The sequence below is a fragment of the Anomaloglossus baeobatrachus genome, chromosome 5 (assembly GCF_048569485.1).
Source record: "Anomaloglossus baeobatrachus isolate aAnoBae1 chromosome 5, aAnoBae1.hap1, whole genome shotgun sequence".
Classification (NCBI taxonomy): domain Eukaryota; kingdom Metazoa; phylum Chordata; class Amphibia; order Anura; family Aromobatidae; genus Anomaloglossus; species Anomaloglossus baeobatrachus.
In genome coordinates this window covers 100,693,457-100,717,626 of record NC_134357.1, presented here as the reverse complement: position 1 = coordinate 100,717,626, position 24,170 = coordinate 100,693,457, and the positions used below count along the sequence as shown (strand labels likewise).

Below are 24,170 nucleotides of genomic sequence, written 5' to 3'. Positions count from 1 at the left end.
TCTGCAGACTTTAGCTCCAAGACTGGGCAACCTGTCATGTCCCCACCGGAGTCCGCTCCTGCGACTTCTGCTCCAATCACCATGCGACGCCATTTTCCCACCATGGATATTGCTGGTGATGGGAGAGGAGTCGGTGCCCGTGGCTCTGCTGAGCGCAGGCTCCGCTCATCCACTAGGCTGGGTTTCCCTGGAACCTGCAGTACCACTAGCTGACTGTAGGTGGCATGTGTCTTCCAGCTGAAGTTGCCATCATTCATCTGCAGCCAATGGGAAGACACCATACCCTTCTTATTTCCCCTCCTGTCATCTGCCGACTGCCTGAGATAGTTCTATTCCTGGTTCCTGTGTTATTTGTATAGTGATTCCTGTGTGCTGATCTCTGCGTGTTTCCTGACTACCTCTCCTGCCTGCTGTTTATTTACCTCGCTGCCCGATCCGGATTTGACCACTGCTTGTTTTCTGATTATGGCCTTGCCTGCCGATTCTGTCCCTGTTCTGCAATTCCTGGTTTGACCCTGCCTGACGACTACTCTCCTCTGGACTCAGCCTTCCACAGGTAGTGATCTCCAGGGCCCTGTGTAATTCCAGATCCCTGTATAGGGGTTAAAGGGTTTCAGGGTTCTGGGGGTCCTGCTTGTTGAGTGGCTTTCCTCTAGCCTACCCATTTCAGCCCGTAAGGCAGGCGTTACACAACCCCTTTAACACTAGAAGTCCCAGAGAGGGGTCATTTAACATTTCTACCTTTGGAACCCAGAGAGGTCGAATGACCTGAAGGATTTTAGCTAACATCCTTTAATCACCGTCTTTTGTTCTGTAATTAAGGCCATTACTGTCGCACCACAGGAGCCTATTGTTTTCCATTGAGTTTAGCCATTTAGTTTCTAGTTGGTTTCATTCAGTTTGGACTAATGGTCATTTGACCCTCTTTCGGGACTTCAGGGGGGAGCTCGAAATTTCTGGGACTTCTAGTGTTAAGAATTAATGATGTAATAAAGTAAGTGTAAGTCCCTTGTTTTCCTCTTGCGTGATTTTCTTTTGTGATATACAATCTTTTCTGAGTTAATTTTTTATATTCTATTTTCTGTCCATGTGCCAGTCTGTTATTTTGTAATTATTTTAATGTCCCAGAAAGCACAGGATGAGTACATCTTTAGTGTCTGCATAAACTTTTCCAAAAGACAACTGGAGAAAAAATAACATAATAAATAAATAATAATAAATATCACATTAAAATGTATTTAAAAAAAAAAAATATGTTATCATTATCAATGTGGAATGCTGCATGTAAACGGTTTCTAGACCCTGTCTGACAAAGACAACTATTTATTCGAATCTCCGTCGTGTATTTCTACATTTATTTTAGAAATGTATAATCTGCAAAGAAATCAGGGCCTAGAGCATTAGAGTAGAATATAATATATTGTATATAAGAACACAGGCCACTCTCTATAGCATAAAAAACACCTTTATAACATCATCTAGGGGTAGTCCGGTCCAATGGCTGTCACTGCTCTTGGTCCGGCGCCTCCTCCATTTTGTGCGATCTCTGTCTTCCTTCCCAGCCCCGTGTGCATGACGTGCCTCCGGCATTCACACAGAGGCCTCCATTGCACTCCTGCGCATGCGCACTTTGATCTGCTCTGCTGACGTCACTGTATGGCACTGCATATAATGTCCTGGAGCCTGGTTCAGGAGCTGTCAGTGCAGGATGATGCTGTATATTGGTGCCTGCAGTCGCTCTCACTGGGAGTTATTGCTGTAGCTTGAACTTTCCTGGAGATCGGACACTGATTGTGCAACCTGATCTGTGCTGAGACTCAAGCTGGAGCAATAACACATCACATCGTGCTTCAGTATCCACAGTCAGGCACATGGTAGCCCTGTACCTGCCCTGGATCCTGCTGACATTGTTTGTTCTCTCAGTCTCCGGGGAGGAAGCAGTCTGGCAGACGTGCTGGGAAAACTGGTCAGCAGACACGCCCACACAGCATGAAGTGTGGTTGTATCCGAACTACTAGGCCAGGCCGGCACTTGTAAATTGTACACATATAAAGTACAGTGCCGGCAACAGGCAGCTAGGTGGCCCAAAACTACTGCTGCAGGAACAAAAGCAAATCCAGTGCCTTAGCAGGGAGACTCGAGTAGTATGGATTAAATAAAGCTTGGAATTTTACTACTTGAGTCTCCCTGCTAAGGCGCTGGATTTACTTTTGTTCCTGCATCGTATGTTCCCGCCCGGGTCTGGGCGTTTATCTGTGTGCCGCCGGCTTTCCATGGAGTGAAGAGGGGTGAACTGGATTTTTTCCTATTTTACCAAAACTACTGCTGGGGCCCCTCTGCCCCCGGCACAGCCCGTCTCTGCCTAGCGATCAGGTGATCACTTAACTTTATTTTTAAATACAATTGTTTCAATAAGACAGTTTTTTGCCAAATACTATGCCAATAAAGGACACCAAAGGGTTGACCGTCTGTTTGGAATACCTCATTATGAGCCAAAATTGAAAAGCCGTTCTTTATGAATTGTGCCCTATATGGTGAACCCATGCCAGCTATGCATTGTGACAGTGGTGGACACGGACAGAAAAGAGCCCCTGTACAAGAACAGTGTATGGGCCCTTTCCAGTCCAAGCTGCTTGCTATTTTGAAGGTGGATTTTGGCCATCTTACCTCTTGGGCCTGAGTGGCTGCACAGTTTGCTCCAATATGTTCACCACTGCAGCGTGATACAATAATTGTTTACTTTATTACCATAGAGAAAATAGTTTCCACTTTTAGAGAACCGCCTATATAATTCTTGCCTCAAGGCTTGGTGTAGGAGTGGGCAAAGCAATCTAATTCCTGTTTATCGTAAAAGTTGTCTCAGATATAATTATTGCGTTACATCTGAATTCAGTTTTCCTTCCATACTATAAAGAGGGCATGTCTTGTATTCTTGTGAGCATCTGATCATAGCTCTGAAATCCCAGGGTATCTGGAAACCCTGGGTAGATCTACAACTATTTCTGGTGCTTAGAATTTCATCTTCATAAGACAAACTCATTACAAGGTTTGTGGAAAGTTTGGATCACTGGAAGAAGCACCTTGGTTTTCTCTGCCTGTCTCATAAAGATGCAGTGGACAGACCCCAGAGATCGTCAAAATATCCCTATACCATAGATAGGGAATAAGTACTAACTTAGCACAACTCTTTTAAGTCGGGTTTTCCCACGAAAGACATTTATCGGTTACCCATGTGACTGGTGAGAAATCTCTCACTCTAGGGTAACATCATTGTAACCCATCACCGGTCATGAAGGTGCCAACATCCTGACTGACTTTAGTTGGGATTGAACAGAGTGACATAATTCGACATGACAGTTGCTGCTTTATTTTGTCTATGAAACCAACAAACATAGCCATGTACAACCATTTCCATCTGTATCTGTGCTAGATAAATATATGATTGGCTCTCTAGTATTCGGGTAGATGCTCAGTGGAAAGATCTGTAGAAAGGCATAATAACAAAGTAGAATTCCACCAATGAGGAATGATTCAAGGTAAGTATATTATTTTTAGCAGATCAAAGGTAACCTGTCAGATCCTTTACGCCCTCTAGCCTAGCAACAGGCACATGCGTTAGTTTTCCTGTGACTAGTTGCAGGGGTGTTGATCCCCTGACTAGTTGGCCCACCAAGCATGTTATCACACCCCCAGTGTCTCGGCTTCAAAGAGGCATAGTGCACATGACCGGAAGTGAATGTCAAAGTTTTTTTTTAATGGAAAAACCTCTTCAATGATACCTAGACACATACTTGCTCTACCCAATAGTGTAGTATAGAAATATAACAACTCATTGAAAATGTGATATATTTTCAAAATGTTCTGTCTAAGAATCCATGTTGCACTTCGCACTAGAAGATTTAGGAGAATTCCATAGAAAAAACTGTATAAAGTATTCCATCCCAATTTTTAACATTACCTGATTAATGTTATTACTGGGTAATTTAAATGAGTTGTTCCATGAAAGAGTACATTTTAAGCAATGATTGTGGAATATTAATAAAGTCCACTATATATATATATGTATATATATATATATATATATATATATTTGCTGAGATAAATTATGTAATTATTATATAATAATATAATTAATAATTATATAAATGTGCTACTACTATGTACTGTGTTATTTGCTGTGCTCAGCCATGTAGAGCAATGTTGTGCATATACAGCTCCTGGCCAGAGGATAAAGCATATGTGAATATGACTAGAGGTGTTTGTACCACACACAGACTTTTGTTTTTTTAAAAAACCTTGAATTTAGGTTCGTAGTTCGGGTGCTTTGTGTATCCAAAACACTCCCGTGAGCATTGCTGTGCTTGGGAACGCTCGGTACGAGCCACTTGCAGTGTTTGATTGGCTCACTCTTAATGTACCAACAGCATGTTCGGATATAGTGTGCACAAAAAAAAATTGGAAAAATCTCACCCACCTGCCCCTAGAAGGGCTCTGTTTATATGGCTGGCTTCATGTGGGCGGAGACCTGAATTGCCCGATTAGGGACTTCCATTAGGGTTCAGGTCAAGTCCAAGCCCCAAACCAAACTTTATCTTCCATGGGTTCGCTCATCACTAAATATGACGACATGGCAGTGACTCTCAGCTGCTGGTTTGTGTAATGGAGCACATTTCCCTTCCTGTTTGTTTTATCACAGGAGAGAATGTTTCTTCTTTATAACCAGCCCTGTGAGCTCATCATAAACAAGTGAATGACATCAAAGCTCACTGCCCTTGGATTTGATTTCATCAGAGTTGATTTATCATGAGCTGACAGGATTGGTGACACAGTTGAAACATTCGCTCCTGTGATAAAACAAACAGGCAGTGAAATGTGTTTCCTAACATAAAGAGTTGAGAATCCCTGCAATGTCACCAGTAAATAAACTTATGCTTGCTTCCCTAGTCAAACTCTGGGTTTGTGCAACCATGAGCTTCTGTTGCTCTACATTATCACACACAGCAAATAACACAGTAGCAAACAGAGGCACATTTATAAGATTATCTCAGCACAGGAAAAAAAATTAAATGCAGACAATTGTAGTACTTATTAATATTGCAAGATCTATTTCTTTGTTGGATAACTCATCTAAGGAATCACTCATCATTTTTATGTTGTACTTTTGAATTGTTACAATTTAAAACTTTTGAAAAACTTCTTCAAGAAGTTTCCTGAGATTTGCAAAGGCATGGAGCGCTGCTAGACGCTCAACAAGGCAGACCTACCACAGACCCACTGAGTCACTAGTGGGTTGTTTGTCTTGAAAAAAATACCAATTAGCTGTGGTGGTGATGCTAAACTGTGTATTTTAATGATGAGCCAAGGGAGATGCCAGGAGCTGTTCCATACTTAACGTGACAACGTGTATCAGAGTTATGTTATGCCGGAGCTTTAACAGCGCTTCTGGGGCTGTATATATTTCCTCATCCATAATATATATGTTTCCAAGGAGGGCAAGATTAATGCTGCAGAAATGCTACCGGCTTTATGGATGCTTAAAGGACAAAGCAATCCCAGGCTTAGAACTGACTCACACTTAAATCATAGGAATTACCGGCTGTCATAGGAAAACATTATGTCAAATGGGGTTAAAAACAGCAACAAGCCAATTTACCCTTCATCTGTAATATTAGATTAGATGATTATTTCCTTCTTACTTTAAATTTGTTGTACTTTTTTTTTTGCAACGCAATTTGTCAACAATTTTCAAGTAATAGGGCTCGTTTTCGAGTGTCCTTGCACATTTTTACAAAGTTAGTGGTCTTATCAGCAAATATACAACATATTGCATTGAATAAAACGTCGGCTTGGGAGTCCCATATGTGGCTTTTTAGCTACAGACCCTATTATGCCGTTTTTGGTTGCCATAGCAACACTTAAAGGGGTTGTCCAAGATTAGAAACTCCTAAATACTATCATGTTAATCAATTCAGACTAGTATTGTAGTTTAGGTTTTTTGAATTGAAAATAAGTGGATATGCTACACACAACCTGTGGACTGGTATTGGAAGAGGATTGAAAAAAATGGGACTGTTCTAAAATGGCCAAATAACTTATATTTAAATGGTAAATCACCTGGTTCACTTCTCTTTTTTTTGGCTGTCAAGCAGCAAACCAGTGATGAAATTCTATTTGCGTGTGTCTGCTGCATCCAATCATTGTCACCAGCGTGAGGGGCAGTGATTGGCGGTAGCGGTTACATCTAGATAGTCACAGTGTTATAACTGGATGACAAGTAGAAAAGGCCGGAAGACCCAGCAAAGCACTGGAATTGGACAGGAGGTTTGGGGGTTAACAGTGAAAGCATTAGTTATTTGGTTATTTTATAAAGCACCCTGTATTTTTGTTGCAAATTTTGGACAACCCATTTAGACTATGTGTGCACCTTGCATCTTTGTGGTCCCAAGAAACGCTACCTTGGCATGCATTTTTTGTCATGTTTTACTGCACCCAAAAAACCCCGCAGAAACGAAGCATGCGCACAAGACCTTGAGGACAGATTTAGTCACAGTAGGTTATGTATGCTACCAGTCAACGAGGATCCAACTATTGTTACACCTGTCATTAGGGAAGTGTCATGCCATGTATTTCACTGTTTTTTAAAAGTGTAAAACATATAGCGATAGGAAAATCCAGCTCACCTGTCGGTAAAATCCCAAATTCCAATAGGTCCAAAAAGAGGATCCAGCAATAAAACCATGAATACTTATTTTATCTGTTAGCAAACATTGCATGGAAAGTCAATAAGCCAAAAAAACCCACGATAGTTCTGGTTTGCGCGTTTCGAGACGACATGCCTCTTAGTTACTAAGAGGCATGTCGCCTCGAAACGCTTACTCCAGAACTATATTTTTATTGCCTTATGGACTTTCAATGTAATGTTTACTAACATAAATAAATCTTTATGATTTTATGTGCTGGATCTTCTTTTTGGACTTTTTTTTATGTGGCTCCATGGTTGGTCATTATATTCAATGGCTACTAATTCAGTTTTCTAAGTATTTCTTTCAAAAATTTGCCTTCAAAAATGTAAAAATTAAAATTAAAGAGTTTCTTTATTACTTAATTTCACTACTGATGTTGTTGTTTAATGTTTCTTTCTATTTTTCTATTTTCTAGACGGAAAGGTAGAAGTAACAAAAGAAAGTGTGAAGCTATGCACCATGGGACCAGGGAAAGTATTTGGAGAGCTCGCTATACTCTACAACTGCACCCGCACAGCAACCGTAAAAAGTAAGATTTTGCCATGTTAATTATCTGCACAGTTTGGTTTCGCTAATGTCTTGTAAATATTTTATGCGCTCTAAAAGTACGAAGGGGAAATAATGTGACTGTTATAAACAAGATGCATTGGTTTAATTTAAACTTTTATTTTTATACCAATATTAAAGGGAACCTGTCAGGTGCAATATGCACCCAGAACCACGAGCAGTTCTGGGTGCATATTACTAATCCCTGCCTAACTGTCCCTGTATACTCTAGCATAAATAAAGAGATCTTTAGAAAAAAGCTATTGAGTGCAGGGACTAGTCGCTAGGGCGTTACTTCCCTTGGCTAGTCAGCCCCCTTAGCATGTAAGCATGTAAGCATGCCACTGTGGGCATGCTATTATGCTAATGAATGCCAAATGCCAGATGCATAGTCGATCTCACCTCTCTCTGTTGCCACCATGCCCGATGCTGGATTTTGGCTCAAAATGCATGGATCAGAAGTCTCAGACTTCCGGTCATGTGCACTATGAAGCTGGGTATACTCATCCCGGCTTCAAACTGGTATAGTCCACATGACCAGAAGTCCGAGGATGTTCTGATCATGTGTACTGAGCAGAAAACCAGCGGTGGCAGCAGAGGTGAGAGCGACCATGCCTTGGCCGATGTGCCAAGGGAACTAATGCCCTTGCAAATAATCCCTGGCCTCACTAGCATATCATAAAGGATCTTTAGAAATACTTTTTCTAATGATCTCTTTCTGTATGCTAGTAGATGTTGGGATAGACAGGCAGGGTTTAAAAATATACACCCAGAACTGCTCGTAGTTCTGGATGCTTATTGCACCTGACAGATTCACTTTAATGGTTGCATTGGAAAATTGCTGTGCGTTTCTACATCTTTTTATGATTTTGATTTTTAGAAAATGGAGAGGTTTGTGAATTTAGTGTTTGTTACTATTGGAGTTGTTTGAGTTGTTGATCATTTATTAAACTGTAAAAGGAAAATCACAAATCATAAGGAGGTTGTTTTGATAACCAGCGTTACTTTTGACAGTGGGCCATACCTGGTATTACAGCACAGCTGTGTAAAATGTAAAGAAATCAAGGATATAATGATTTGTAAATTCCTTACAGCAATATTTTATTCACAACCGAAAATAGAACATATCATGCTCATATCATGCTCAGCATACATCCTTTTGAAAATCAAGATTTTAATTAATATCTAACTGAATGCAAGATCAATTGTGAAAATTTTGACAAAATTTTGTTTCATAGGACATAACATGACAATATAATTTTCATTAGAAAATCTTTAGTTTTACTCAAATTAGTTAATGGAAAAATAAATACACCCCTCATCAAAAAAATATATCACTGTAGGCACCATGCATGTAGAAAATGAATTTAGAAAATGTATGGTGCCTACAGTGAAACATGGTGGTGGCAGTGTCCTTACATGGGGCTGCACAACTGCTGTTGGTGTCGGGGAGCTACATTTCATTATCGTATCATGAATTCAGACTTGTACTGCTTTATATTAAAAGAGAAGATGCTACCATCACTCTGTACCCTTGGCAGGCGTGCAGTTTTCCAATATGATAGTGATCTAAAACCCACATGAAAGGCCAATGTTCCATTTCTGAAGAGCAAGGTGAAAGTGCTTCAGTGGCCAAGTATGTCTCCAGATCTGAACGCAACCAAACACCTATGGGAAATTCTGCAGGCTCAAGTTGTCATCACTCCACATCCAGCATCCAGGTTCGAAATGAGGTCATTCTTGAAGAATGGAAAATGTTTGATCTTGCAATATGTCGCCAACTTCTTTATTTCATGCTTTGAAGTATTGGTGCTGACCTTAAAAATCATGGTGATCATAAAAAATACTAGACGTAGAAATTTTTGTTGTGGTGTGTATTAATTTTTGCATCAACTAATTTGATTAAATTAAAGAATGTATAATGAAAGTTCTATTATTAACTAACTTTCATGTTATGGCCTAAAAAAATGTTCTTTGAAGCTCAGTGTTGTCCAAATTTTGGAAATTGTTCTTGTATTCAGTGAGATATTAATTCAAATCTTATTTAGTCTTGTACTCATTTAGCGTGAACAATAATCAGAAGTGGAGTCAGGCATTTTTCCTTGTCATTTGAAAATATTAACTAATTTAGAAATTAATGGCAGTGAAACATCGCAAAATGTTTACAACATGGTTAACAAAATGCTGGAAAAGTAATAGGCATACTGTTATGTACATTAGTGTTCCAACACTGGAAAACGGGAAATAAACCATATCTCAAAGCAGCACCTTATTGGTTTCTGTACAGACTAGTATCCCTTGCTGCATTGCCCCTAATGGCTTCTGCAGAAGTTAGAATATCCCTAGCCGAAATAGTAGAAATCCACAACTCCAAGCTATCTTACTAAAAGGCTGTTGAGTCATTCCTCGTACCTCCTGAGGAATCAGAGGAGAGGTTGCTAAGCACTATAAACCAAGATAGAAAAGAGTGCATAAGTAGATATAGAACCAAGTTGAGTAAATCTAAAACATGGGCACAAGCAGACAAAGGAGAAATGATTAATGGAGGAAAAAGTAAACTACTAACAACCTAACAAAAAAACCTCCAAAAGATAGGTGGAGGAAAGGCAAATGAGAAATCACAGAGAAAACCATATTGGACTCTCCATAAATTCCTTACCTGCATGGCTGGAACTCTTTTTCAGTAATCCACATAGAAATACAGCCAGCAGGAAAGGCTAGTATAAGGAGAGTATTATTAGCCCCATCTAGGATGTGATAGGGCAGAAAAATGAGCACGTGAGAACACCTGATAACTGCAAATCAAAAGGATAGAAGCCAGCAGGGAAGGAAACTGACCACATAGTAAGGTCACCAGATTGAGTTCTAAACCCAAGTCATGACAGGTAAAAATAAGAAACAACTGGAAAGTCAATTTTGAACTAAGTCACATGAATCTGTGTAAAAGGAGCATGGAAGAGAGGCAGAGTCTCTCAGGAGCAAAGATGGTCAAAGGTTTACTGATCTGCGACCAACTGAGTCTAAAATTTGTGGAACAATTCCCTGTAAAATTACAAAGCTTTTGAATATCTCACCATCTACAGTACATCTTATCAGCAGAAGATTCATAGGTTCTGGAGAAATCCATATGCATAAGAGACACGATGGATGCTCAATACTCAATGCTCCATGGGCTACCTGGTGGCACTGCATTAAAAACAGGCATGATTCAGAAATGCAAATGACTGCACGAGTTCATAGATCATTGTGAAATTAGTTTGCTGTGCAGTCCACAAAAGCTCAATCAAGAAGACATATGTCATCAGAATCCAAAAATGCTGTCATCTTCTGTGAGCCAATGGTCATTTACAATGTACTTAGGCAAAATGGAAAACTGTTCTGTTTCAGATTAATCAAAAGGTATAATCTTTAATGGAAGCCATGGACTCAAGATGAGAAAGTCCATCCAGCTTGTTCTCAGCACACAGGTCAAAGCCCTTCCACCTTGATGGTAAGGGGTTGCATTAGTGCCTATGGCAGGAGCATCTTTCATGTCTTCACGGCACTATGAATGCTGATCATTATATAGAGATTTCAGAGGAAAATATGCTCCAAACCAGACAAGATCTCTTTTGGTTTCCTCTTCTCTCCTCATTGAGAACATACATATGTCTGCCAAACACAGCTGACTGCTATCTGAAGGGAATGATCACCTTTAGTATTGAAGTAATAACACTTTTTCAGCATTGATTAAAACATTGAAAAAAGATAATACCTGGGTATTTCCACAATAATAAAAGCTTCACTTCTTAACACGTCGAAATTAAGAAAGGTCTTGTAGAGTGCTCTCGATATGGCTACTTCGAGAAATACAGCTTTGCGGTAAAATTCATGTGTACAGAGCAGTTTATCGTTTGAGATGGTTAAACTGATATTTCATCTCATTTATCTCCGTAGGATAAACATGTTTTCTATCAAGTTGGGTGATAAATTTATTCTTTCACGTAATGAAACATTGTAAAAGCAACAAGCACTTACTGTCCATACACAAGAACATTTATAAACCGCTACACAAAGTTACCCGATAAGCTTTTATATATTACTGTCAGGGGTTTAGAACATCAACAAATAACTTGATGGTTTTAATACTTATTTATTATGGTATAAAGCTCACACTAATATTGTATACAGTATCTTGATTGCATTAAAGCGATTTACTATAAGACTTATATTTCCCATGTGTAGAACATCTACTGTATGTTGTGATGTCGGACTATTTCATAACAATGACACATCTTCTCATTAAAAATGCATAAGAATATAAAGAACGCTTTTGGTTCAGAGTTGTGAAGTTTCATACCGGAACGTGACCGGATGGGAGAGTTATTGGACGGTGGGCCCTTCTGCTTACCGTCAAGCTAAGGGGGCCCCTAGGATGACCCTCATCCCAGAATTACGCTTAAGGGTAACGATGTCTGAGCCTCCAGCCTGTTCCTATCTCCTGTCCTGGCCCTGATAGTAAGGTCCCCTCCACACCCACCACCCAAGGAGACCCAAGGAGACAGTCCGGGACAAAGACACCCAAAACCCCACCAACAACAGACAGGGGAACCAACATCACCCAAACACCCATAAAAAACAGCAGAGGAACACATACAGAGGTGAACAGGAACCGATATCAGAAATGAGAAGGTAACTACACCAGGGAATTTTCACACAACCCATCACCAGACAGCAGAAGCAGCAGCAAAAATAATACGTCCATCCACCTCTGGCCAAGCACCAGAATGATTAGCATAACCAGCACCCCCTGCTGGAGGCAGAGGGTATTTATCCAGGCCGGAAGTGGACATCAGCAGGAACAGCAGAGTTGCATTGTGGAGTCTGCTCCTGCAACAGAAACTGACATTAACCCCTGAAATGTCTAAAGAAAGAAACATGTTTAAACAACATAGTAACAGGCAGCAAACAGACAACAGCTCTGAGCCCGTCACAAGTCACACGGCACATAGTTTGGCTGACAGTTATCTCTCTCCTGACTCTCCCACAGAGAATGGGAAAGCTCAGCTGTAAATAAAGTTTTTTTTTAATTTAGTTACTTTTATAAAAGCTTTTCAAGAGAGAGAAGACAAAGCTACTTGCTAAATGGATTGATAAGATATAGGGTATTGGTGATGTATTTTTAGGATAGGTCATCAGTATTGGTTCAGTGGGGGTCCAACATCATGCACTCTCAATGATCAGCTGTTTTTAGCTCTGGTGGTGGTCGGATATAAACAGTGAATGGAGCTGAACACAACATCTCTGCTCAACGTGTAATGGTTGTGTCATGATAGGTACGGGGAAGTACCAAGCGCACGACGAAAGGGAAGGGTAGGGAAACCCTGTGTCTAGGGAAAGGGAAGATGGTGACCCTTGACTGAACCTACTGTCGGTCCCTGGGGTCCCACACCTAGATAGTTTCTGCACCTATGTGCCAGCTGGATACTTGACCCTAGGTATCCCTAGTGCTGGACCCTAAATAGGGGATAGATAAGATGAGCTTTTCATCAACCCCACTAAACAACTATAGAAGACACAAGGGAGACACACAGGGGAAAAGCACGTACTACTTATCAATAGATGACTCATGTAGAAGTCAGTAGAGTTTTCAGCAACAATACCACAGAGGAGTACAAGACACCTGCTTGCAACCAAGGCTTGAAGGAACTGAAAAATATCACTAGCATGAGTCCAAAGGAAGAAAGGGGTATTTAAACACCAAGGGAATACTGATGATCAGCAGCTGGATGGAAGGCGAGCTTCTGCTGGGTCCAAAAGGAAGAGAAATAAATCCAGCATGAAAGCTACATATACCAATGAATACTGACAGCAGGGACAATGGAGAGTCAGGGAGCATTCTCAGCAGCCAACTGCTGTGACCTTCTATGGCCAGAAACCACATGACTGTTTGTCACACGTGACACACTCGTGACAGGTTGCTGGCAAGTACTGAAGAACATCTCTTATATGCAAAAATTAGAGTTGATCTGCAGGTCTCAACAGCAGCTTCTACACAATTAGTTAAGCTGTGCTATTCATGTACCTTCATTGTTTACATCGGGCAGCTACTGTAGCAGAAAATAGCTGAATACTGGTGCTGGATATCCACCAATATCATATTTTTGACCTGGCCTAATGCGAGCATCACACAATGCGATCTACGTGCGATCACATGTGCGATTGTACCCACCCTCGTCATTTGTGCGTCACGGGCAAATCGTTGCCCGTGTCGCACAAAGTCGTTAAACCGCCGTCAAACGTACTTACCTGCTGAGCGACCTCACTGTGGGCGGCGAACATCCTCTTCCTGAAGGGGGAGGGACGTTCGGCGTCACAGCGACGTCACACAGCGACCGCCCAATAGAAGCGGAGGGGCAGAGATGAGCGGGACGTAAACATCCCGCCCACCTCCTTCCTTCCTCATAGCCGGCGGGTGCCGCGGGACGCAGGTAAGCTGTGTTCATTGTTCCTGTGGTGTCACACGGAGCGATGTGTGCTACCCCGGGTACAATGAACAACTGGCACCATGAAAAATAAACGATTTTTTAAAAATAAGCGCCGTGTACACGACTCACGATTTGTGACCGATTCAGCGTCGCTCAGAGGTGTCACACGAAATGACGTCGCAAACAATGCCGGATGTGCATCACGAAAACCGTGACCCCGACGATGCATCGCACGATAGATCGTCTCATGTGACGCCCGCATAAGGCTAATTTACACAACCAGACTAGCAGCTTTAAAAGTCTGCACAACTTTATTTGTTTACCTATCAGCAGTCATTCAATAGCCTGTTTACACAGCTAGACAGTGAATTATGATTGACATGGAATGATCTGCAATAAATTGTTTCAAATACATATGCTGCCATTGTTCTTAGCAGTTAACAGAAAGTAGACGAGGAAAACGGGTTGTAAATCCGCGCCAAGGACTCAGAGGATTCAATGGAGATTTATGCTTCTTTTATTGGCATGCACATGTCTACGCGTTTCAGGAGTCACAGCTCCCTTCATCAGGACAGCAAGCAAGGAATATCAAATCAAATTGTTCTTAGCAGTGTGAGTCCTTTTTACACACGACAATGCGTTGCCAAGAACGATGATCTTTTGGGAAGCAAAAAAGATCATTTCACCTGACGAACAAGCATTATGCTCTTTCGTTGGCTGATCAGCAGATTGTTCAGACTGCAAGGTAATTGTGCAGCGAGTGTTCTTTGTTAGGAATGTTTGCTCACGAGAATATTATAGTGTAAACTGACCTAAATGATAATTCATTAGTAGAGATGAGTGAACTCGAGGTTTGGTGTTCGTACAACAAAAAAAAACAAAACGGTTCACGTTTGGAAATCGGGGGCTTTACATTTGAAGACCACTCGCGTGATCACCACTGTGCTTGGGTACATTCAGTGCTCAGCCCAGTGCGAGCCGCATGCAGTGTTTAAGCGACTCACACTGGGGGTAACAACAGCATGATCGGATATAGTGTGCACCCCCAAAAAAATAGAACAAACCCTGCCCATCCAACCTCGGAAATGTTGCGTCTATGGCTGGCTGCATGTTGGTGGAGAGCTGCACTGCACAATTAGTGACTTCCATTGGGATTCAGGTCAAGTCCGGGACCCAAACTGAACTTTTTTAAAAGTCCGTCTGTACTCGCCGTTCATTTCTAGTCATTAATATTATTTGCCCGGACAATCCACATGTAGCCCTATGAAAACTGTACATCAGTGTATTGAGACTGTGCTAAGGAGCTGGATGGCCTCTATTCTCTGCCATATAGTCTTCGCGCACAGGGCTCTGTCGTGTTCATGAGTCTTAATTCGCCCAATTAACCTTAAACAAACTCAGAACTGTTGTTAAATATATGCAACATATCTAGATTTAATGAAAGATTTATCGCCTCCATGTGTGTGGGATCATAACAGAGAATCTGAGAGTTAAACCTGGAGACAGGAGGATGATTTTGGCTGATTTCCAAAATTCTAATGGTTTTAATGCCTCAGATTTGTATAAACCTCTATTTTCTTTCCATAACTGTTCAAAAAAATCTTGTAAATGTTAAATTTAATAGTGGATAAGGGTCACGTTCTCGGTGTGCATTTCCATGTCCAACCTGTGCAAAGTCTTTCATCTTTTTAAGGATACAATATTTTAAACTCTTTTTGACATCTTAACTTTCCCCTGAACTTTTCACCTTACTGAAGTCGGATTTCATGCCTATGTCTGATTTTTCTGAAAGAAAACAATGTGCCTGCCAGGTTTTTTAATATAGATTATTTTACATTTTACTTACCATTGACCTCAACCAAGCTGTTTATATTTCAGTGTGGTCCGACTTTTACAGGTGTGTGGCCGGATTTATTGCCATAGGCCTTCTAGAGTTAGTACTGTATATAAAGTTGACTTCTTTCTGTCTATTATTGTAGCATGAAGTTCTATAAACCTTTTTGATGTAAGTTCAATCTTTGGGTAACTTTCTATACTGTATACAAAGCCATAAGACCTGTCTGGTGGGTTGAATTATGGGTTCTATGCGATACTCTTAAATGAAAGATTTCTTTGTTAAAATATATGTAGTTAAATATATAGTTACATAATACAGTTCAAAATAGATATCACGTTCAACTGAGGGATAGGAGAAGATATTGGACAAAGTAAAGGGGTATAGGTACAAACAGAATGTACGAACCAGTCTGGCCTAAAATAGGTGGCAAAGAAGGTGGCGTGAGAGCCCAAAGCTCATTGATGTGCATGGTTTGTGAAGCCGAGTCCATCTAGTTCTATTTCACAGAAGCATCACTGTAACGGAAATTTTTTAAAAAGTTAATACTGACTAAGAAAAACAAAGTTGTCAGGATATACAATGCATACAAGCCTACTGCTGATCCAGTTGCAGACTTGCCAGAGTGCCAAAATACTGACCCCATTTCACAACTAAAAGCCCCTACAATAGGTTGGCTTGTGAGCATCATAACTTGACCATAGAGCAATGTACAATGAACAAAAATATAAATGCAACCCATATTTTATGAGCTGAACTCAAAGTTCTAACACTTTTTCTCTGTACACAAAAGACCTTTTTCTCTCAAATATTATTCACAAATGTGTCTAAATCTGTTAGTAAGCACTTCTCCTTTCCTGAGATAATCCATCCACCTCACAGGTGTGTCATTTCAAGACGCTGATTAGACAGCATGATTATTGCACAGGTGTGCCTTAAGGGCACTTTACACGCTGCGATCTCGCTAGCGCTTCTATTGGCTGGCCGCTTAGTGACGCCGCAGTGACATCGCTATGACGCCGAACGCACCTCCCCATTGAGGGAGGGATTGTTCGGCGGTTACAGCGACGTCGCTGACCAGGTATGTACATGTGACGCTGACGTAGCGATAATGTTCGTGACGGCAGCGAGCACCAAATGTTGCACAAGCGACGGGGGTGGGTGCTATCGCTAGCGATGTCGTAGCATGTAAAGCACCCTTTAAGCCGAGTGAGGCGTTTTTAGCATAAGAAAATGGGCTGAAAAACTCTCTTATATTCGAGTATATACAGTATTATAAAATGATTAGCATGGCAATTCTGACCTAGTTAGATTGGAAAGTGTGATCACTTATTTGAGTTCTTTTCTTTGTACCAGTATCTCCAGCCTCTTCCGCAGTCACACGATATCAGTGTCTTTTCTAGAATTTACTAACAAAGCATTTGTGAACATTGTACCATCTTGAGTTTTTTCTCACCTGAAGCAGAATTTAATTTCAGCCCCTTCCCGCTGTAGTACTGCTTGTCCAGCGGAGAATCTGCAGTTTACCTGACAGATGATAGTGTAAACAATCAAAGCGGCTGGATTTTCACTGGTTTAATGTTATTGTATGTCCATTTCTTTTAAACCTGAAGTAGTGGGATATATTGAATCTCCTAAACTCCTTCAAGCATCTGTTATTGGAAAGGAGTCTTTGAATGACACCTCAAAAATTACCTACAGCAAAGAGAGGCAGCTGAGGGAAATCTCTTCTTGGTGTTGGAGATTTTCGAGTGCTGAAATGGGAATACGAATGTCCAATCTGTCAATGTGTCTAGATTTTTAATGAAAGCCATTGAGCCTTTAGAAGAAAACGACAATGGTCACATTTTAATATTCTTAGAGCCATTGTAATTGTTTGTACATTGATATACCGTAATTAAAAATGTGGTGTTCCTAATACTGTTCTTGATGAATTCCAGTTTTGACTTTGGCATAGTCATCTGTACCAGAGATGTCAGCGTGATTGTCCTTTCATTAAATTACATTTGTGCAGACATCTAACAATGCTTTGTAGATATTGGTGAATTTATTCAAGTGAAATGTATTCTTCCAGCATTTTTCAGTAATCTGCATTTCGGAGAATACAGATGTTTTGTCATTTGCTCATATCTCCGACCACCCCGCTGCTCCTTGGGTGCTGTCCGGTCCTCCTTTCCTTCATCATGTTGCATTTCCAGCCCAGTATTCACTTCAGGCCAGGGATTCATGCTGCAGTCAGGCCTAGAGATTACTGGGCTTGCTCTAGGGCCTTCTCCAAGCCAGAAGCCCCAGACTAGAGTGAACACCAGGCCGGAGGTGAGACAAGACGGAGGAACTAAGGAGAGACATCAGGCAGGGAGCTGCAGAGACTGTTAACAAGGTGGGTAGTGAGGTGAGTATGTTTTCTTGTCATCCAAAGGAAAGGGAAAAGCACTTGTATAAAATCTGATGGATTTTGTATAGGTGTAATACCCGCTCTTTTCTTTCCTTTGGCTGATCTTTTATTGTACAGTTGGACAACTGTTGAAGTGGGTTATACAGAGAAATACGAGAAGCTTTATTAAATTATCAATCCAAAGTGGTGATTTCATATTTACCATATAAGTACTTTTTCTATATGTTTTCTTTTCCTTTTTAACCTTTTGCCACTTACCTCACTGCTCCCTGCCAACTGTCCAGTCCTCCGTCCCTCATTCGCATCCCATCTCTGACTCAGTGTTCACTCTAGGCCAGGGAATGCAGCAGCGAACAGGCCCCAGACCTCACTTTTTATCCTCCAAGGGCCAACTCATGCCCAAAATTTCCAGCCTAGAGTTAAAACCAAGTTATGAATTGCATCCGCCAGCCCCTAGATCTCAAGACACCCCCAATCATAATAAAGGAAATTCAATTTGTAGACAATAACTTCTTGAATTTCCCAGTAAAATAAACGCGTACAGGTGAATTTGAGATTTGTTTGATTCACTGATCTTTAATGCTTTGCCCTCATAAAATTAAAGGAGGGCGTTTCAGGTTATGGTCCATTTGTCTGCAGTTTTTCTCTTTTCCTGTTCTGAAACTGTATTTATACTTGGTAATGCAACTACTGAGCATGTGCACAAAGCCTAGAGCCACAAAGGCTTCTCTGTCCTGTATGGGCAAACCCGTGTTATAAATAAAGCTTGACAGTTGGAAGCTGTGAATGTAAAGTAGTGCCCATGAACCTCAAGGTGTCTGTTCTTAAAGTGTATTCACATCTAGTTTATTCTTAGGAATACTATTACACAACCCCTGTATCCTGAGATTTAAAGGGCTGAACCCAATGTCAGTGCAGAATTACCCTTTTTTTTCTGCTAAGGGTGTTTTTGACTACCAGTTGCAGTGCAGCTCCTTTCAAGTAAATGTCGCTGGCTACAGTTTCCTGCACAGCTGAGTTTTTGGGAAAGCTGCTGGGTAGAAAAAAAGGGAAGGTGATGGACCCATCCATTAGGTGGTTCAATGGTAATTCGAGAGGTTAGACCATCAGTCATCATTAGGTAGTGGCATGTCCAATTGTTATGCCACCCTTACAAACAGAAGAATAATCCGTTAATTAGGACATGGACAGAGAGACAGACAGAGTCAGACAGAGAAAGACAGACAGACAGAGACAGAGAGACAGAGGTAGAGGGAGAGAGACAGACAGAGAAAGACAGAGAAAGGCAGAGACAGACAGAGAGGCAGACAGAGAGGGAGACAGACAAAGAGAGAGGGAGAAAGGGAAAGTTTAAAGGAGACAGAAAGACACTTAGTTACTATCCTGGGCAACATTGGGTACTAGAGCTAGTCACTGATAAAAGCCATATCGGAGCTCAGTGCATAATAAATAGAGGAATTCAAAAATTTTCACCTCTCCTGTCATCTGTCTTGGCGCCACAGCATCCCATGCAGTCTTGTCTTGTTTCTTTCCTCAGGCACCAGTAATCCTTTCCATTTTCAGATTTCTTCACGCCTTGTGGCCATCCATGGACTAGGACTCAAGCAACATGATTTGAAACCTAGTCAACCTGGACAAACAAAGAGTGAAGACAGAAGAGAAGAGTAGACTATTTTTTTTTTCTTGATTAGAACAAATCAAATCCTAAAAGTTGAAAGTACTGACAAATCCAAGTTTTGGGTGAAATTTGAAGTGAATATTAAATTTCTATTTGCTCATCACTAGAACAGATACACTTTATACATTGTGCTTGTTTCTATTCTTTTAACATTCTTTATATTTCTATCTTCTTCCAATAATCTAAAATATTTAGAAATCATTAATCTCTATAATATCATTCATACATACCTATTTTAGGAATACAGCTGACATGAAGGATTTAAGATATAGCCATTGTGCTTTGAGACCGACAAACAGAAAGATGAGTGCATGAAAGAGAAATCGTAAACGGGTGTATAAAGCATTCATTTTCAGGCTCTGCAGGGATCAAATCAACCCAGTGTTACAAGGTCTGCCAGAAGTTAAATGAATTGTCTCTGAAATAAAATACAGGTTGCCCCAAATCATAAACCCGTGACCCGGAATGGAGAAAACTCGGAAAAGTTCTGCATTAGAAACTCACTTGGGAGGGAGCCTGCTGCTGCATACTAGGTGATACTACAAGAGAGGGAGATTGCATTTCATGTTTATCTAAAACGTTAGGAATCTTAGTAATTTCCGCCACACACATAGGAGTAATAAAGAAATGTGCACTTAGGCTAAATTAGAGTGCAATAAAAAGTTTCCAATTATATAAGTGTAGAAAATTTTAGAGAGATTTTCCAGGATTAGCATTATTATCAGACACCAACTATTGATACTTCCACCAGTTAGATGCTTGAAGGGCCTTGGTGCTTCTGTGTCCTGCATCTGACACCGGGGTCTTGGGGATGACTCGTCACCAGGCCGGGGCGGGGTTTGGGATGTCACAGCGGCCAGGCCCGGTTCTGTGACCCCTGGCGATGTCAGTAAAATGTGGGGATGATGGTGGGAGATACCCAGGGGATCCCGGGGAGAGGGCAACTAGATATGTGTGTAGATGGATTGTGGTATACCGGCACTGACCTCTGGTGAGGTGCAGTACCCTGTGGCGACTGAAGCCTCAGGGACGCCACACATCCTCATTGTTTGCATTGCTCTGTCTATTTACATGGCTTCTCAGTAATAGCGGCATAGGAGAGTATTGCAGTGTTGTCCCATATAGGTAAAGATATGCACCAAACAGGCTGTATAATGTTACATACAACGTGCTCTTTATTGTGGCTTTTTTTTTTATTATTACTTTTACTATTTGCTTACTTGGGGAGTTATTTTGTACTGCAAATTGTCTCTTCAGTGAGGAAGTAGACAAACTCTAGTGCCAGCTATTGGAAGTAGCAATCCTAAAAGTCAAAAGTGACCCTATAATGAGCCTTGTCATATGACTTAGGATTTATTTCAGGTCAGAACCTCAATTTGCAGTCAGATCAGATCTCATACTTTGCACTGATGACTGAGGGACAACCATCCCAAAACACCATATCTGCATATTAAGGTTCTGATCTGGTATAAATCCTAAGTCATATGACAAGGCTCATTAAAGGGTCACTTTCCCTTTTAGGATTGCTACTTCCAATAAGTGGCACTAGAATTCGTCTACTTCCTCACTGAAGAGACAATTTGCATATTTCCCAGAGGAGCATTGCGGCTTGAAGTCTCCTCACTACTGGCAAGCTGGAATGGTGTGTCAGTCTCCGCAAGCGTCCCCTTTTTGTACTTGAATATACTTTTTTGGTGTTTTTAGGTTAATACGTAGCATTTCTGGAACCATTGAGTTGTTCTTACTACTTGAAGGAGTTTTTGGGAAATTAACAAGTAAATGTCTTGCATGCTAATTGTTAAAGGGGTTGTCCAATGAGTTATGATAGTCCTGCATGTTTTGCGGCCCCACCAACTCCACTTCCACTATTGTTCCGACACAGGCAGCTAGTGTCCTTCCCTCTATGTGTTGAAGACATGATGAACTTCTCCTTACTTTTCCACGTTTTAGCAACAATGTAATAGAGAATGTGACTGACTTAGCTAGTAAACTAATGTAGATAGACAGCCACTTCAAGAGCATCATTCTCACAAAGTTGGAGGAAGCTCCCAGCCAATGACAGTGGAATTGCACCAGCAATAAATTTAGGATTTTGTTATTAAAGCATATTAGTAAATTTGATTAATTTACAATTGCAGGTGTCACCAGATTATACTCTCCATACTGCACACATTATATAAGGGTATATGTCACCACATTTGACCTATTTAAGCTATTAATATGGGCATACTGTCACAGCCAACTCTCTGTTACTAGAAACGTGTGACTGGATCTGGGCCAAAGTCTCTCTTTATCGTCTGAGGCTCCTCACATTAAACATATTCCCTTTCCTTTGGTGCTGAAATAGTCAATGTCAGTTTTACTTCCAGCAGCTTCTGACTCCTGGCTTCAGGTGCTTCCGGTTGATGATCACTCCCTTCCCCTATATATGGTCACATCTCCCAGTAGAGGGTGCCATTTATTCTTTATCCATTCTGTAGTTAGGCCTGGACATGGAAGGAAATGCTGGAACCCTTGTTGCAGTGTAACAGTGGATGCTGCAGTCCTGGTGTCTGACTGCAGCCATGAAGCTGAGCTTTATCCTTTGATGTTTCCCCTGTCTGTTGGACCTGCCCCTTCATGCACTATTAGTGCATTGGTGGGACTAGTAATCCTTACTTGCCAGCTCACTAGCCAGGGTTTACTGCAGGGTCTTTCAGGGCTTCAGGTATCCTGCTCAGCGATAGGTGAAGAACCTGTATAGGGAATGGCTAGGAGGGCAGGGTGCAGCTGCAGGCGAGTGCATGAGGTGTCCCAACAGCCCCCTCACTAGCACCAAGTCCCACCATTGTTAAAGTGTGCCCTTGTTTGTTGTGTGTCTTTCCCCACGACAGACCTTATCCAAGTCCGTGCATGACACATAATGTTAGTCACTGCTACTTTTGCTCCAGTGATCCGGCGCCTGCACAGAAGAAACATGAAGGCGATATGAAAGTGGAACACTACAATGGAATGTTGGAAACTGAAGTGTGCAGGCGTGGGATTTCAGTACAAGAAATAGATGTCACAGGGTTACTGTGGCGCTGATGGGAGGCAAAACCAAAGCTAAAGAATAAAGGAGGCAATGCTATCTTCCGGGCACCATCTGCCCCATAGCCTGGAAGATCTAATTTACATAAAGCAGTAAAAAATGATTTTTCAACAAGAAGCCATCTGATATAAGGCATACAGGTATTGCTATTTTCAGCATTCTATTACCTATATGCCCATATTAATAGACCAGAGAAAAGGAGGGGGATATAATAACCCATGTTAAGTGTTTGAAAAAGTCACTTCAAACTGGATCAGGTGAGAAAGTATATACCTTTATTAGGTACAAAAAGATACAGATTAAAACACACCAAGGACAGTGATCCAAAGGATTACAAAAAGTTAAGGTATGAAACCAGGTGAAGAGGTAAAAACCCAGAGCACAAATAGGGGCAGTCAGGTCAGAGGGATCACCATGAGAAGCACAGGCAAAATCAGCCCAAACATGTGAAGAATAAATCCCAGTGGAATACACATGTAAACATAATACCAGCAGATAGCTTACTTACTCATGGTGAAGCCTCAACAGACCAGACGCCACCGCACCCCAACGCGTTTCATGGTCTTCTTCAGGGTAGTGCGACCTTGTTTGTTGTTGGTGAACCCCTTGTTTGTTGTGTGTCTTTCCCCACGACAGACCTTATCCAAGTCCGTGCATAACACATAATGTTAGTCACTGCTACTTTTGCTCCAGTGATCTGGCGCCTGCACAGAAGAAACATGAAGGCGATATGAGAGCGGAACACTACAATGGAATGTTGGAAACTGAAGTGTGCAGGCGTGGGATTTCAGTACAAGAACTAGATGTCACAGGGTTACTGTGACACTGATAGGAGGCAAAACCAAAGCTAAAGAATAAAGGAGGCAATGCTATCTTCCGGGCACCATCTGCCCCATAGCCTGGAAGATCTAATTTACATAAATCAATAAAAGATGATTTTTCAACAAGAAGCCATCTGATATAAGGCATACAGGTATTACTATTTTCAGCATTCTTTTACCTATATGCCCATATTAATAGTTTAAAATATTCAACATGGTGAGAGATTCACTTTAAGCACATCTTCCAGACCTGATGAGGCTATTGTACTCACTCACTGTAAAATCTGTGACATTGGGATTAGCATTTTTCAAGTCCAGCTAGAGTTGCTCATATTGCACTATTAATATTGCTAATATTAGGTGGGAAAAACTTCAAAACGGAATATACAGTTATGGACTTTCAAACTAAGTACATCTGTCTCATCAGGTCTAAAGGGTGCTTTACACGAGACAACGGATCGTGCAATGCATCGTCGGGGTCACAGTTTTCGTGACGCACATCCGCCATCGTACACGACGTTGTCTCGTGTGAAACCTCTGAGCGACGCAGTATCGCTCACAAATCGTGAGTCATATACTCGTCGCTCAGTTTCATAATATCGTTTATTTTTACTTG

The 24,170-nt window shown here is 41.2% G+C and overlaps 1 protein-coding gene across 4 annotated transcripts in view; it reads left to right on the top strand.

Moving 5' to 3' along the window:
- Positions 1 to 24,170, top strand: part of PRKG1 (protein kinase cGMP-dependent 1) — a 1,599,245-nt gene that overhangs the window by 853,985 nt on the left and 721,090 nt on the right. For all 4 annotated transcript variants that reach the window (XM_075348723.1, XM_075348724.1, XM_075348721.1 and 1 more), the window contains exon 3: positions 7,159 to 7,272. In XM_075348723.1, the coding sequence (XP_075204838.1) occupies positions 7,159 to 7,272 (114 nt within the window). The remainder of the gene's footprint in view (positions 1 to 7,158; positions 7,273 to 24,170) is intronic.